General features: G+C 36.7%; 1 protein-coding gene and 1 pseudogene across 1 annotated transcript; one reads left to right on the forward strand and one right to left on the reverse strand.

The window, feature by feature from the left end:
- Positions 1-4,422: 4,422 nt before the first annotated feature.
- Positions 4,423-6,285, reverse strand: LOC113340544. Its single transcript, XM_026585677.1, has 6 exons — positions 6,271-6,285; positions 5,712-5,915; positions 5,464-5,631; positions 5,302-5,358; positions 4,942-5,088; positions 4,423-4,809 (listed from the first exon to the last, which is right to left on the reverse strand). Exons 1-6 carry the CDS (start codon positions 6,283-6,285, stop codon positions 4,423-4,425), a joined length of 978 nt encoding a protein of 325 aa, XP_026441462.1.
- Positions 6,286-11,494: 5,209 nt separating this feature from the next.
- LOC113340545 lies at positions 11,495-17,085 on the forward strand (annotated as a pseudogene).
- Positions 17,086-17,641: the final 556 nt, after the last annotated feature.

The raw sequence follows: 17,641 nt of genomic DNA on the forward strand, positions 1-17,641 counted from the left end.
GATAGGAAGTTACGATTGCCAATCACTTTAGAATACTGAACGAAACTTGACTAGCTTGTCCTTTGGTTGGTTGGGATAGAAGGTGGAGGTTACATTAAGAAAGACAACCATCGAATTTAACTGGGTGCATCAAAAAGGGCTACCTCTTGCAAAGTGTCATGTAATTTTTTGTTTCTTTTTGTTATGTATCAAAAGAGCTACCTTATGTAAAAATCAATTTCAAGTTCTTGTGCAAAAAAAAAAAAAAAAAAAACGATGTATATATTCAGAAAAAAAAATAAAAAAATAAAAAAAAAATAAAAAAAAAATCAAGTATTTATCAATTCCATTCTCTCTTGTTCCAAAAATAAAAGAGAGTAGTCAATGTAAATAAGAGTCATGTAAATAGTCACTTTGTTGTTTCATTGTAATAAGCAAGGAGGGTGTATGCCATTGATGTACAACGCGAGTAATTGTGAAATACCTCCAACTCATTCACAATTCTCGTAAAGTCCGGACAGCTAGCTAGATTTCGACCTTGGTTCTTAGCCTGAGAAACTATCTCTTGGTGATTAGTAGTCATAACATCCGATCTTTCTTTACACATGTGTAGATACACTTTACACTCTTATCACATGTCTTTATTTGTTATCAGTGCTAGGATTGTGCCTTTGATAGCTAGATTGACATCTCCATTTTGCTGTGAGCTTAAACTGACTTGCACATGTCACATTTGATGGAATCTGAGCTTATATTTTGACCTAGAACTTTGTAGGTACGTTCTAAGCAAACCTTCACGAGACTTCAACTCGTCCACTAGGGACACTTAGTGGTTTAAAAGGCTTAGTGCATACGCTAAATGCATTCGAGAGACCAGCGACAGTGGTATAGGTAGGATTTCCTTAGTTTTGTTTTACTTGAGGACAAGTAAAATTCAGGTTTGGGGGTATTTGATGAGTGCCAAATATTGTATATTTTTATCCCTTTTTGTTGGCAATTAACTCATCTTTTGTGCAGTAATTCTACATTTTATCCCATATTCTGTATTTTCATTGTTTTCAAGAATAAATATTTTTCTTACTTAATTTTGCAGTTTTAGGTAATAAATAAAGTCTGGATGACTTGCGGAGCGGAAAAGAGCTAAAGAGTGGTGAAAAGCCGGAAGAAATTACGTAAGGAAGCCGCAAAGAATGGTGCGCACAAGACCAAAAATCTAGGAATGGGCTCAAGAAGGAAGAATTGTTCTTAAAGAAGATATGGGCTTGGCATACCCAAGGCCCAAAACCCTTACCCAAACCCATTTTCTATATCCATACCCGCTTCCATTCTCCTGTAACCGTCAGATTGGATCCATCTACATCCAATGGTCGCAGCATCGTTAGTGCATCGAGGTCTGAAGCTCCTGCTTCACACTACATCACCTAACTCCATCTGGTGCCGTTAAATTCGTTGTATCTCGCAATCCAACGATCGCTTAATCCCGTATCCTTGACGCCGTTCGATTCCTTCCAAATTCCACCATCCACCGCTCAGCTTCGCCGAACATCGAACTCGATGATCTCGCTACACACCATAGTGACTGAACCCTATAACCTAGCCAAACAGCCCCTTCTTCCCATTCTATCGACCTCCTGCTTCTTCTCCACCCTATTTGCAGACCTACCACCACCACCATACCTCACCTGCTACCACCTCGCCACTGCCATCGCCACCACCTACTCCATAACCACCTAACCACCCCTACACAGCTAAACCCATCATCATTATCGAGTTGTACTTCTCCATCAACAACCAATTTCTTCTCCTCTCACGCCACTGCCATAGGTGTGAAGTAGGTGAAATAGGTTGATGAGAATGAGAAATTGAAGGCATGGAAAGGAGCAGGAGAGCCATACAAAGCATGGGTCGACATCAAACTGGAGTTGTTGTGTCAAATTGGGTGAGTAATCTCAAACCCTAGCCTCAACTGTTTTGGGGGAAATTGGGGGAAAATGTGTAGAACTATAAATTGAGCGCTGGGGTGTTGAAGAAAACTGTTCTTGGACTAGCCAAGTTACCAATTAGGTTTAATTTCAATTTTAGGTTTAATTCCAATTTCAATTTCAACTGTTAAAATTTTAGGGTTCTTAATTTAATTCAATTTCAATTTTTTTTTGCTTTGCTGTTAGTTCAATTTACCTTATGTTAATTTCATGTTCATTGCATTTCATTTCAATTCCAATTTCATGCTCAATGTCTGTTAATTTTAGTGTTTGATGTCTGTTAGTATAATGCAAGTTTTAGTTTTAGTGCTTGATGTCTGTTTAGTCTTTCAGTGTGGATTTAATGTCTGTTTAGTTTTAATGTCTGTTAGTATAATGCAAGTGACTGTTAGTTTTAGGTTTACAATGTTCAAATGACATGTTTTGTTCACTGTTAGTGGCAGAAGTTTAGTTTAGAATCCATGGAAGTTGAGCTCATTGAGAAATGGGGGGAATTTAGTGTCCACTGTTGCTTGTGATTGACTGTGCTGTTAAAAGACAGTCAATTCTAGGAGCAAAACAGTGGAAAAGCTTCTTCTCCTCCCATTCCATTTGTATGTCTAGGATCTTGCCATTTTATTTTTGTATCTTGTTCTTTCTTTACTCTTTGCCTTAGGCTAACTGCCTTTGTGCCATCATTTCCCACTGCCTTTGGCCATTGGTCATTGTTTTTGCTCTAATTTTCCACTGTTTTCTTCCCCTTGGCTTGCTGCCTCCTTTCTCCTGCTGTGCCAGCACCACTGCTGCTGCAACCTGGTTTCCACTGCTGCTGCTGCAACTGAGCTTGGCTCACAACACAAGCCCAGCTCATCATTAGGTTACCAAGCCCAGTTCTCAGTCATTACAAAGGCCCATGTCACTTTTAAAGTAAAATCCTGATTCAATCAAAGCCTGAACTCAATTAAAGGCCCAGTCCAATTCAGGTTTAAGGAAAAAGCCTAATTCAGTCCACCAAAGGCCCAGTTCACTGTCAAGGGTACTCAAAGCCCATTGACATTCAAAGCCCAGTGCACTTCAAAGGCCAAGCCTAGTGCACTTCAAGACCAACTGAGCCCAAGCTCAGTTCACTTCATTATCAAACAAGCCTATAATCCAAAGGTACCCTAAGCCCAAAGCCCAAAAGGCTTCATAGTTAACCAACAACAATTTAGGAACCCAAAATAGCTAAACACTCCAAAACACCCCCAGTCTCTGTGGATCGACCCGTACTTGCACGAGCTACAACTGACGACCGTGCACTTGCGGTATTACTGTAGGCCCGTTTCATTTCGCTTCAATTTTATACGCTTTCCCGGGCCCACCACCCTTCTTTCTTCTCGTTCCTTTGTTTGACCATCTTTCTTCGTTTGACCGAGTGATTTCTGATTGTTCGCCGATCTGTCAGAAGATAAGGGTCATGTCGCATCCGATAGTTGTTGGGCCATCACGTCCGACCCACGTGATGCCTCGTTCTTTGTGCCGTTCGGTTCTATCTTATACTTCACCGCTCTTTGTTCTTTGGTGTATCCTATCTTAGGATCATGCACCTAGCCCTGTGGATTATCTACACCTACACTAATATATAGTTTGCATAACTTATGTACTACTTTCGTTTCTGGAAAAGAAATATAATATATGGAAAGAGTATTTCCATTATCTCCCGTTTTTTTTCCAATCATTTTACTAGTTTTTTGTCTGCAAGAAATATCCGAAGAGCTTCTCTTACGTCTTTTTCTTTCCAGATGTGTAGAAAATATTTGACGGTGTTTATAACAGGCCATGCATGGATGCTTTCTCAGATCCATTCTATCATCTTTTATCATCTTTTATCTTCAAGTTTATCAGATATGATGCTTTGTCTTCTTGTCTTTGTTCTGTAATTTATTTTTGGTTGGTATAAACCAACCACCTGACATCTTATTTTGCTTAAATGAAATTTAAGAACCCAACTGTTGAGTTTATGAGAAGAGCTAAAGAAATTGCAGATTATGAGAATGATAAGGAATTAATTGAAAGAAAGAAGCTAGTATATATTAAGACTGTTCAAGAATCTGATTGTAAGTTCGGGGATTTCGCTAGACAATTCTTTTTTATCCTCCTCGTAGACCTATTGATGTTGCTCAAACTATTGGGTAAAAAGCGACTCGAGAAACGAAACTATGATTGTAAGTATGAATACCATTACTAAATTTCACTAGTATCAAGATTTTCAGTATGATTTTAGGAAAAAGGTTCTTTAGGATTGGGTTATTCTTCATAATGCATGTGAACGTGTTTCGTGATAAGCATTTTGGATATCACTTTGTTTATTGTGCTGACTACTTGTACACTTTGTTACCCCAATTCTAAGAAATTGTTTCTGACAGATTTTTATTGACAGATTTCAAAACCAACATTATTGTTCCGGTCGTCTCCATCGACATATCATTGCATTCTCATTGTACTACTTACAGTACCCACCAGGTCCACCGTACGCGATAGTATTATTCCATTCCCCTCCTATTTGACCAGCAAACATAATGTTGTAGCATTGTGGTACTCTTCCATTATTGGTTAGCACTGAATGTGAGTTTAGGTCAACAGATGCTCCTTCCTCGTTGACATACTTCATTAGTCTCATGTAAGCTGTCGTGTTAAAGTTCTGAATTTGAGGTAAAAATCCATTTCCCATCGGTGGAGTTGATGCTTCAGACATTGAACCTACATATCCTCCATATCGTACAGCTGATGCATTGGTTCTTAAAGTCGTAAAGATTACATTAGGCCAATATCCTACATTTTCACTTCTTTCAGCAGTCCCTCCCATTCTTAACCACCAGTGATCTTGGGCCTATAATTGTATAAAAATGTTTTCAGTGTACCTCCTGTATATTAATAACGAAGAATTTCCTTCCCTTATATTTTCCAGTAATGAAGATTTCATGTCAATCCTAAGTTGATATTTACTTAAATGCAAACTTACCCGGTATACCATAATATGCACGTCATATGATATGTGGCCATATATTGACGAGTACAAAAACGGTTGGTCGATGTATATAGTAGGGTGGGTCTGGATGAAGCCTTCACACGCCATATTATAACAACCAGTAATCCGGTGTCCATTTCTCTGTAAAATTAGTAATAAGAAAGTTTTTATGTTAATTTCAAGTTTGGAATTAAGATTCTAATGAGTTTAGGATTCGGACTATCATTAAACGCCGAAATTTAATTAGTTTTGAAATATATATACAATGAATAAGAGTTATACATATTTCCACAAGATGTCCACCATTTTGAATAAACATTAAGATAGGAAAACAAACAACTAAATAAAACTTACAACGATCCAATAACCAAATAGTCGAGGGAGATTACCACCAACTACGCTTGGATTTTTCTGAAAAATTTATGATATCACCCAATAAAGTGAGATTTTTTTGGTAAAAAGAAAATGATCAAATTTGACATGGTAAAATGGGAATACGAGAAAACAAAAACGTACCATTATTCCGAATTCGATGGCGTTCATTTGATCCGTAGTAGGAGAATTCACAATCCAAATTTGTGAAGTACTGAATTGGTCAGGATCCACTGTAAGGTTATGTAAAGACATAGAAGCTGCGCCTCCGAAATATCTTTTCCCACGAATGATTTCTTCTGCAGAGACAAACTACAAAACCCAGCTAACAAGTTTGTACAATCAAATGAAATAAGCTCATCAGAACGCATGGAATACAGTATCTAACTTACACGGAAACCCAAGTTTGGAAAACCGTTTGCATGAATTTGATCGACTTTCTTTGCAAAATATTTAGCGTTAACCAAGTTTTCTCTAGTTATTCTTCGAATAGGGACTGTTCCTGAAGGACATCGTTCCCTTTTAAGCCCATGAAAAATAGAGGATGCTGAAACATTTTTACTTCTTGTCTCTCCTGAAATTGATCTCGGACTCATCTGTGTATATATATGTAAACGTCAAATTCCATAAATAATGTCGGAAAGTCGGTTAGTATCATAATTAATAGTATCACATTGTATAATGAAACATTATGGAGTCTATATATACTTTATGGTGTTTTGGATAATATATATACATATATAATGTGAAATAATTTTTTTTATAAAGGAAGTTACTGTTCAAATCTATGAGTTACATTGACTTATGATCACAAATGCAGGCGAATTCAACGAAGAATGACTAAATGTTTCCTCCATATTCTTATCTAGGTCTGCCCCTTCTATTATATGGGCAGAACTAGAACATGGCTTATCCTGACTTCAACTCATCCTATTTCCAAAAAGAATTTACCTTTTTAACATCCATTTATATTTTTACAAATAAAATAATATGCATAAATTATAAACTTTAATCCCACCCTAGAAAATTTAGACTCCCTACACTCAATAATTTCTAGTCATGTCATTGCTTTTATAAATGATTTATACAAAAAATAAATTTATCTTACTTGGATTTTATGATCTTTGAGCAATGGGTTATCAAATGCCGGTTGCTTATATATGTTTATGCAGTCTACTACGTCACCAACCTCGGTCTGAAATATAAGGAAACAATATTAGAAAGAAACAGTTGATATGAATGATGAATTCAAGAACCCATACTCTAAGTCATCTTATCGTGAATTACCGGTCTAGAAATATAAGTTAAACACTTGAACATGAACAAGGGCATAATTTACTTACTATAATGGTTTTAACCGGCTTCTTGTTTAAAGCTCTTAATTTCCTCTCAATTTCTATGTCATCTACTTCTTCCTTTGATAAGTTTTTTTTTTCACCCATGGAGTGTGTTGTTGAGATAAGGCTAGAAAAAATTAGGACAAAAATAATAATAAGGAAGCTCATTTTCAAATACTCCATTGCAGTGAATAGTTTTGTTTCTGAATTAAATATTTAGTTATGCCATTAATTTGTTCGGTTTATATAGTTCCTTAATATTGTGCATTAAATGGGAATCTATGCAGATTTTAATTTGTTCCTAAAAAGTAACAGCATAAACAAATATCGGCATCTAAATCCAAAATTAATGCATAAAATTAGAAAATCTTGAGTTGATTCTTCAGTGAGGTACATATCAATCTGCATTAAATGTGAATTAGTACACAATGTTGAGGATAATAGTCCAACACAAACCAAATTTGTAGCATATATCCTCTATATAGTTGAAGGGAGCACCCCACCGCCCCAAGTATTGCCAACTTTTATCAAATTGGATACCCACATTGTATCATGATACCTAAGCTAGCTCGTGGTAAGCACGATGGTTACATATACTCTGTTCATGATGTAGATACCCAAAATTTGTTCCCGACCATGGAGGCAGATACCCGTACATGATACAAGGACTCTAAACTCCAAATTACCATGACAAGAGGTACCCGTCTAAATAGCCCATTTTGTATAGACTCCAAACTCTCCATACACGTGGAGGGGGTATATAGAGGATAATAGTTCCACATAAAACAGAACCTTTAGCCCAGATACCCAATATATAGAAGAGGCTTAGAGGCGACTCCACTCATTGCAATTGGTTTGAGTTGGGTACCACATTCTGTTACACACTATTTTGAGTAATTAGTTATTGTTATCGTTCTTATATAAAAGGTGTAAAAAAATATCCTCATATAATTCTTAAGGTACCATGCTGCATTCAGATTCGAATCAGAATAAGAAAAAAACCCAAGAAGTTTTATATCTCGATCCTACTACATCATCAAGGTCTTTTGATTATTCATGCTTATCATGTGGCAGGAGCCTAAGAGGCGAGACATATCTTTATGGAGCCAATCCAATGCAACGACGCCATTGCAGCCGACAACCAAGTCAAATGATATAGTCTTACACACGTCAAACTGTGTCCAAATTTTTAACCGGTTATCATATAAAGTCCGATCTAAAATCATAAGTTAACAAACAACATGTTATTGGTATTTTTTCCATGAATTAACACTAATTAAAAAAAATAGGATAAAAATATTGATGAATAATTTATTTATAGAATTTAATATGGATAAATATATACACTTTTCATAAGCATTAATTACACATGGTTATGTATAAATTCCAAATATGGATAATTTGTATGAGGATACTTGATAAGTGCATAATTCATACGATTTGAATGTCAGTTCTATACTTTTCTTAGCTATAATTCTTACATGTTTTCTTGTAATTACTCTTGTTTTCTATTTATTTTTTGTTAGGTGAATCATCCCAAAAGGAGTCATAAAGTGATAAAAAGATCTAAGAAGAGAAGTAATCAAAGTATCCAAGTGCCCCAATCTAAGAGAAGTGGAAGAAGTGTGACGAAAATGAAGAGAGGGGTCAAAGACCTAGTTTAAGTCATTCAAATTAAGGATTTTTCATCACCATATCGAAAAGAACTGAATACGAAGAGAACAGAAAAATAATGAGGTAATTCCGAGTTTGGACGAAGAGATTACGAGCTAAACAAACTTATCAAATATCGAAGTCTACAGTACTGTCGGAATATGGAATTCGTGAAATGATAGGATACGTAGACTGGATATGTGTACCAAAAGTCCCTGAATTTTATTTAAAAGGAGTACGTGTACTACGAAGGCTAAAGTACGAACTCTTTTTAGGTCTTTCTCTACTTTTTTTTTACGGTCGGGTCCTGGAATCGACTATGATACTCGAAGACCAAGAATTATAGACCCCATATAAATAGGTATAAGGCCTTGCAAAGAAGATAACAATCTCTACATGTCATATCACAAACTCTACATCTAAACGGTTTACTCCTTTAGGGGGAAGCCACCGTTATTCATCTTCTTCATCATATTTGTAATATGAGTAGCTAAATCCTTTGTTAATACATATCTAATCCGAGGTTTTATTATCATTGTTTGCTTTCACTATATTGAGGGTTTGTTATTGGTTTCTAGATTTCTCAAGTGTACAATTGGATTATTCTATTGACCATTTTAAAAACAGTTAAATTTGCCAGCATTTTTGTAAGAGTGTAATCCTTGACAAACATAGATATGGATCAAGATAGGAAAATAAGAATGAAAATAGTAAAGTTTTCGGTCTAAGTATTTTTAAGGAAAAGTTTAAAGACATAGAAACAAGTAAACAAGTGTCCAAGGAAGAACCATCTTAATTAAGTAAAATCACATACTCCCTCCGTTCCTAATTAATAGGCTGGTCTTGTTTTTAGAGAAAATTAAGGAAATTAAGAGAACTAATCATTGAAAGTAGTTCTCATGACACTTGTCAATAAAAGAAGTGAAGTGAAATGTCCCCATGACACTTGTCATCATAAGAAGTAAAGTGAAATGGTCCACATGACACTTGTCATCAAAAGAAGTTAAGAGAAAAGTGGTCCCAGAAAACTAAAGTAACATTTGACTTTCCCAATTAGGAAACCAACCTATTTTTTTTTGAAACATCTATTTATAGAAACCAGTCTATGTTGGCAATCTTTTGTATAAACTGTAATGAAACAAACAGAGAAAAATAGAAAGAGAGGAAGGATGCAAACTCAGTTAGACAAACCAAAGTCGAGGCAAGGATTATATCCTCTAGCCTTAAGACAAATTCACCCCGCACTGGTGCTTACAGATTATCGATTTCTGTGTCATAGGATACAACGACTTTCTTCTCGATGTAGTAGCACTCCAAACTTCGAGAAACGACGAACCAAAACTTAAAGTGATGAACTCTCTCTTTGACACAAATTTTAGAATGCAAGTAGAATGATGATTAGGTTTCTGATTGATTAATCTTTTCTAATCTAGGTGTGCACAGTATTTGTACATTATCTAATACCTCTTCATTGAAACATCACGACGCTTCATGGAGCTCTGATCAAGGGGTTTGTATGAAAGGTCAAGTCCTTTCACGTTTCCGAAGTTTCAATTTGGTTTCCAAATTTGAAACTAACCTAACTAACCGGATCAGAAACTTTATTGGGCCAAACCAATTAATTCTAAAATCCAACTCCATTAGGTACTAGACATGGACTTTCCATTCATCTATGAAAATTGGATTCAATTTTCGAACGGCCTATTATTTAGGAACGGGAGGCTATTTACTTAAATTAAGATACACACCCAGAATTGTTATGCAAAGGTCATGTCATGTCACATCACATGATTATTTATTTGGACAATTTTTCTATCCTAATCGTCTAATAAAACCAATATAAATCAAACACAACAAACAAGTGAACAAAATTGAAGAAATTTGGTGTAGACCACCTAAGAGAAGCTGAAGGTTGGAAACCCAAAAAAAATGGTTCCTTTAAGACAAGGTGGTCGAACACCGAGATCTATTATTGAAAAGATGGAAATCGAACGAGTAGAAATATAACAAGTCCACTGGATAGGTTGGCTCGAAAATTTTTGGTCGCCATCCGGTCCTTACGGGCAAGCCCTATTAAATTTTTGGGGGTGGGGGTGGGGGATGGGTAGGCGATGATTACGTCTGCAGCCACGTACCATCTCCAAGGAACCTTATCCAACAACAAAGAGGTTTGGGGGAGCCGAAAGAGATGAATCTAAATCAAGTGGGAATGTTATAAATATTCTCATCTTTGTTCACCTAGCACAAATACTCCCGAGGAGTAATAAATAATTTTTTTGAGTCAACTTGAAAAAGTTGCTTCCACTTTTTGGAAGCAACTTATATAAAGGTGTGTCAATTTCTAAAAACAATTTGTATTAGTTACGTCCACTTCTAAAAACAACTTATGCTAATTGCTTCCATTTTTCAGAAGATATGGATAATTTCAAAAATTAAATAAGGATATATTTAAGGGGCGGATTTTGAGGGGTATTAAAATAATATTCCCATCTAAATCAAGGGGATCACATGTTGCGACCATATACATTATTAACGTTGCGGCCGTATACATTACTAACATCTCCAACCACACATAGTTTAATAGCGCGTTTCGATACACATTCAGAAATAATTTTTTGCCTTCTAGAAGTCAAAAAACAAAAAATCAGTTTGAATATAAATTTTCAGAACCATTTCTAGAAGCACAAAAATCGACTATTTGTGAAGCAAAATATCTGGACTTCTGACTTCTATTTCTTCAAAAACAGAATTAAATCCAAACACGCTATAACAAAATTACTGGACACCTGCACAAAAGGGAACAAAGGGCAACTTGAGATCATGGTCATGTTTCAAATATTCAACTTAGTTATGTGATTCATTTTTTACAATTCATGGGACTAATTATGACTTGACACGTGTCAATAGTTGCCCCCAATTTCTTTTGCAAGGTGTCACATTGTGATTGGTCCCATGACCAACCTCTAATGACCCCACGTAAACAAAATAAAAAAATGAAAAATATTCGTTAGTTGGTATCCTATTCTATTTGTATTTCTATTTTGAATATGAATAGAAATAGGTGTACGAGAACAAGTAGGAAAGCTGCCCTGATACGAGACTTGTATAAAGGGAGCACGCAGGTATATCAGCAAAACACACACATTGCCTTCTACAGGAGCTAGCTTTTCTTTCTCCTTCAAGGTATGGACGGGTATTCTTCGAAAAATCGCGGGTTCTCATCATCTTCTTCATTAAAGGTATTCTTATTCCTCTTATGCAGTGTTTTATGTGTATTTTCCGTAGTATCCAAAGAGGAAGCAGCAACAAAGTTAGGAACAGTAGTTGGTATTTGATCTTGGTACAACATATTTGTGAACACATAAATCACGAAGCCATCCACGTGTTCACAAACAATATTCGCATACATTCTAATTCTAAAATTGTACGTCATATGTGTAAAGGGGATAATTATATTGATTCATCGACTCAAAGCCTTCGAGCTTGTCATTGTCTAGTCGAATATTATCATACATAATGTTCGTATAAAGGGATAAACTGAGAAACAAGTATAAATGTAAAGCACATGAAGTTCAATGCTGAATGTAAAGTGCTGAAATGTAAATAAGACAAAGGTTTACGTGGTTCAGCACTAAGGCCTACATCCACGGGGCTGGTGTTTCACTATGTATTGAATAATTACAAAGATAGTCGAATGACTTTAGAGTACACATAGGTCTGCGGAAGTAGGGGATTACTTACTCTTCCTATTTCTCTCTCCTATATTCTCCTATAATTGCTCTCGATTGGTCGCCCCCTTCTCTCTTAGTGGAGAGGGGTATTTATAGGGTTGGAACGTGGGTCCTACTTCTGAGGTGTCGTTGCAACCTTATCTTCTTGTGCTTTGTGCCCATTACGCAGAGATCTTCGGCATATGCTGCGGTCAAAGCTTGAATACGAAGAGCTATCCTCGCTTATTCCACGAGCTGATTGACACGTGTATATCTCTTGGTATTTAATGCAGGCAGTTGGACGTCTGCTCGTGTCAGACAAGTGTCTCTTAGTCTGGTCACATCTGCGTCAGTCAAACTCTCTCTCAGCCGTTGATCTGGGATCTTCCTCGGGATAGGATGTACTGTCACCCAAGGGGTATTATCTGGTGCTCCTCCTTTCCATCATACCTCTGTGATCCTCGGTCCCTGACCGTCAGATCTGCTGACCGGTGACATTTTCTGATGAGATGCTTCTCTAGGTTATGACTGCTTGTTATCATGTTTTGATATCTCGCTTTGCATGCCTTCCACGTGTCTCTTCCTGTACACATGGTGGATGATGAAATATTTACATACAATATTCATGTGTTGGTGTTTACAAGAACGGACATGTCGAAATCATAGCAAACGCCCAAGGTAACCACCCATCTTGGGTTGGTTTTACTAATTCTAAAGAGCGTTTGATCGGTGAGGCTGCAAAGAATCAAGCTGCTTCTGATCCCGAGGGAACTATCTTCGACAAGCGTCTAACCCGGTGCATGCGCACCGGAAAAAGATGCAATATTGATGATATAAAATCTTGAAAATTGGTGACCGGTATTGTGTTACATAGTTTGAGCTTAGAATGATATGTGGAAAGCTAAAAATAGTGTCCCATGTTAACTTTATTTTGTGCCCATTGCCCCCGAAAATCAAACAGCAGGTAAACCGAAGTTTAAACAATTAATAACGGAACCAAGGCAGTGAACATTAGATTAAGAAATAGTAATGATCCTAGTTTGCACAAAAAGGATTAGTCACATGCAAGCACATTGATATCTGGTTTTCCTTGTAATTCATTATAAGGATTTGCACTTATAATGTGCATGAGCGGATGAGCCACCTCTTTCCCAGATAAGTTAATATATGTATTAATGTAACCATAATTAACGGAAAAATTGTGTATTCTTGAAGGTATACTAAGCAAATCTACTTCTATGGCACGTAGATTTTTTCCCCTCTATTCCAGTAACAGGAAGCTACTCTTTCATTAAGAAATCATTTTCTTGTTTATCCCTAGAACTGCCATTTTATGAAAAATCTTTTCATAATTCTTCACAATACTACTCAACCATTATGCTTGGTGTTCTGATAAAATTATCACCTTTATCTCAATTCATAATCTAAAACTAGTCTAATAATGCAACGGACGAATGGGAACAGCTCGTCCTAACTTGGTACAGTATAGCTGTTCCATCGGCTATTGCAGTACTTTCAGCCATTGAGTAGTTAACCCTCATGCATGATACTTTTAGGGATATATAGATTTATGTTGTTTCTTGAAGTATGTTACCTTTCCTATATCCGATAGTCTTACTTATTTGGTTTAAACTTTAAACTTACTGTTGTTTTCTTCTGGAAGATGCCAATGATAATGTCTTAATTACAGAATACTTGCAACTTCACTTCTGTGCAGTAATGCAACAGATAATTTTTCCAAAGCTGATAAACTTGGAGATAGGGGATTAGCTCTGTTTATAAGGTGTTGAAATTATTTGATAAAGCAATTGAGCATGACATTGTTAAAAAGTATAAGTCTGAACAGAGTAAGTCGCAGTTAAACTGAATGAAGTTTTATTATGACATTGGAATGAAGTTCACATTGGGGAAAAACTGACAATTACTGAAAGTTAATTCTTTTTTTCTTTTTTTTTTTGAAAAACATCAAAGAACAAATAACTCAACATAACAGCGACAGTTCATTTATCATATTCTTTATTGACATATCTGAATAGGTACTTCACCGCCGATGCTCAGTTTGTTCCGAAGACATACGGCGCATGACCATTATTGATGTTTGTGTTTACTGATTTGGTTCTTCCAATTGCATCCAACGTTGATGTATATAGTTCCCATATTTTTGCTTTGCATGCCACAAATAAAGCTTAAATCTAATATCACAAAAGATTGGATAATTTCTAAATTCACAGGCATTACTGGGATTTATTAGCGGACAATATATAAATTCTTATTTAATAGTGCGCATATAGTGAGTGCGTATGATTCTGAACTCTTGTTTGTTAGACCTAATAGGTTCATTACCGTACCTGGGATAAATTTTTGTGAAAATGATTTTCTGAAATGTATAGTCTCCTTCCTTTTTGAATTTTTCTTGCTTGATTCTCCTTCTGTCGCACATATATTGGAAAATATAAAACCTTTCAGTAACGATGTTGTAAATGTTATCTCGGAAGTTATCGTAAGGTCTGGTGTTCACCTGTTTTTTTTGAATTAAACTTTGTGAGATCAATTGGGCACACAATTGAGGTTGTAGTATTTTCAACCGATCCGTCAGTATGCATAACGGAATGTGAATGGGTAGTTGTCATACGGTTATCTTCTTTGCTGATTGTTTGTTCTTCCTCATCTGCATCTTGCTGGTTTCCATATCCATTGCAAGCTTACATATCGTTGGTTATCTGTGAAGCCGATTTTGTCGAGTATTTATAGAGAAAATAAGCAAACGACGTGTCTATTGAGATATTGAAATAAAGATGCAACTCCAGAAAACGCATCTTTTCCGATTTTAAAATAAGCAAACTACATGTCTTTTCGTGTAAGATTTGAAGTCTTTTAGTAGTACTATAAGATTGACGAAAACATATTTCTTGAAATACTAAATTGAAGGGGAAACTCTTCTAAAAATACCCAGAAATATGTTTTCTTCAAATACGTATCTTCTTTTCCATTCTAAATTTATCAGAAAGTGCACCGTTTGGTGTCTTTCAATCAAATGTCGGTAAGAATTAACCTGAAAGGTGGCGTTTGGTGGTCGGTGTTTCGTTTGAATTATGTCTTGGATTATGTCTAAAAACAATGGCGACTGTTGGATGGGGTCTTTAGGGTTGCCTACTGGGTTATGTCTTATAGAAATCGTGACTCTTGAATTTGCGACTGTTGGAGGAAACTTCGGAATCATCTACTGGATCATATATATCCTATTGGAATAGCCAATCAGGTAGCGATGACATGTATACTTTGTGCTGACATGGCTTCACCACAATCAAAGAGTGATTGTGGCTGCGACATGTGGCGACTTGGGGTCTCTTATTATAAAGAAAGATATCAAAAAACTTATTATTGGAAGATTATTTGGCGATAAAAATGTACAAAAGGATATGAAACTCTTACCGTATAACGTCGTGAATAAGGATGGGAAGCCTTATATTCGTGTTACGCTTAAGGATATTGGGGAAACTAAAGTTTTCAGTCCTGAGGAAATCAGTGCTTACTAAGATGAAGGAGACAGCTGAAGCGTTTCTTGGAAAGAAAGTTAAAGATGCTGTTGTGACCGTACCTGCATACTTCAATGACGCACAGAGACAGGCTACAAAGGATGCTGGTGTGATTGCTGGTTTAAATGTCGTAAGAATCATCAACGAGCCAACTGCAGCTGCTATCACCTACGGTTTGGATAAAAAAGGTGACGGAGAGAAGAACATCCTTGTTTTTGACCTTGGTGGTGGTACTTTTGATGTCAGTATCTTGAATATTGATAATGGAGTTTTCGAGGTTCTTTCGACCAACGGAGACACACATTTGGGAGGTGAGGACTTTGATCACAGAGTTATGGATTTAAACTGATCAAGAAGAAGCACGGAAAGGACATCAGCAACGACAACAAGGCTCTTGGGAAGCTAAGGAGGGAGTGTGAACGTGCTTTGAGTAACCAACATCTAGTCCGTGTTGAGATTGAGTCTCTATACGACGGCTTGGATTTTTCTGAACCACTTACCCTAGCTCGTTTCGAAGAATTGAAGAGTGATCTATTTAAGAAGACCATGGGACCTGTGAAGAAGGCTATGGCTGATGCCGGACTAGAGAAAAACCAGATTGATGAGATTGTCCTTGTTGGTGGAAGTACCAGGATTCCCAAGGTTCAACAGCTCCTTAAAGAATACTTCAACGGCAAAGAGCCAAGCAAAGGTGTCAACCCAGATGAGGCTGTTGCTTATGGTGCTGCTGTACAAGGAGGTATATTGAGCGGACAAGGTGGTGATGAAACCAAAGATGTTCTTCTTTTGGATGTCGCTCCACTTACTCTCGGTATTGAAACCGTTGGTGGTGTGATGACCAAGGTTATCCCTAGGAACACAGGTATCCCAACCCAGCGATCTCAGTTTTTTACCACTTACCAGGATTAGCAGACCACTGTCTCTATACACGTTTTCGAAGGTGAAAGAAGCCTGACCAAAGACTGCAGGGAGCTTGGGAAGTTTGATCTTTCTGGACTCGCTCCAGCTCCAAGAGGAATCCCTCAGATTGAAGTCACATTCGAGGTTGATGCCAATGGTATTCTTAATGTAAGAGCTGAAGACAAGGCAAGTGGAAACGCAGAGAAGATCACTATCACAACTGAAAAGGATCGTTTGAGCCAAGAGGAGATTGACCGAATGGTTAAAGAGGCAGAGGATTTCGCAGAGGAAGATAAGAAGGTCAAGGAAAAGATCGAGGCGAGAAACAGCTTGGAGAGTTATGTTTATAACATGAAGACCCAGGTGAATGATAGTGACAAGCTTGCAGACAAGCTGGATTCAGATGGGAAAGAGAAGATTGAGGAAGCAGTAAAGGAGGCTCTTGAGTGGCTTCATGAGAACCAAGCAGCTGACAAGGAAGACTACGACGAGAAATTCAAGGAAGTAGAAGCTGTTTGCAATCCAATCATCACTGCCGTGTATCAGATATCTGTGGTTGGTTCACTGCATTTCTTATTCTTTAATCCGTGTGGTTGGTTCTTAATCGTATTAAGAATGAATGATGTATAATTAAGGGCGAATCAATGATATATATAAACCCTTCTATATCATCTGCATTCATTTACTTTGGTGGCTTCTTCTTCTTCTTTTCTCTACATTATATTGCTCCAATCTTGAAATCATATTCATTGGTTTAGGTTCTTGGTAACTATTGGTTCTTGTTAATAAATTATGCGTATCATTGAGTCGGATCATCGATTAGACATAAATTAAATCAAAGAAGACAATGATTAAAGTGGTTCGGCACTAACGCCTACGTTCACTGAGGAACCCCGTAGGGTGAATTAGATTGATCTCCAGAATCATTGTGTTGGGATAACTTTACATTTCCATTCACGCTCTTATTTATGGTGTGATATGACTAAACCTAAGAAGATAATACCTTAACTAAAATATCTTGACTAGGTAAATATTTAGGAAAATATAAAGATTGCATTTAACAATTTTGATCTTGTAATCTGTAATTATCTTCTAATATCTTCTCTTCATGGACATTGCACGGACACCTCGGTATCTTCTCTTCATGTACGGTTACCTTGATATCTTGTATATGGGGAATATATTT

Source organism: Papaver somniferum, unplaced genomic scaffold, assembly GCF_003573695.1.
Source record: "Papaver somniferum cultivar HN1 unplaced genomic scaffold, ASM357369v1 unplaced-scaffold_22, whole genome shotgun sequence".
In the NCBI taxonomy this organism is placed as follows: Eukaryota; Viridiplantae; Streptophyta; class Magnoliopsida; order Ranunculales; family Papaveraceae; genus Papaver; species Papaver somniferum.

Coding starts and splice junctions, on each gene's coding strand:
- LOC113340544 (XM_026585677.1), bottom strand. Junction 5,359..5,463: donor CCATCGAATTCGGAATAATG/GTACGTTTTTGT, acceptor TAAATTTTTCAG/AAAAATCCAAGCGTAGTTGG. Junction 4,810..4,941: donor TGCATATTATGGTATACCGG/GTAAGTTTGCAT, acceptor ATACAATTATAG/GCCCAAGATCACTGGTGGTT.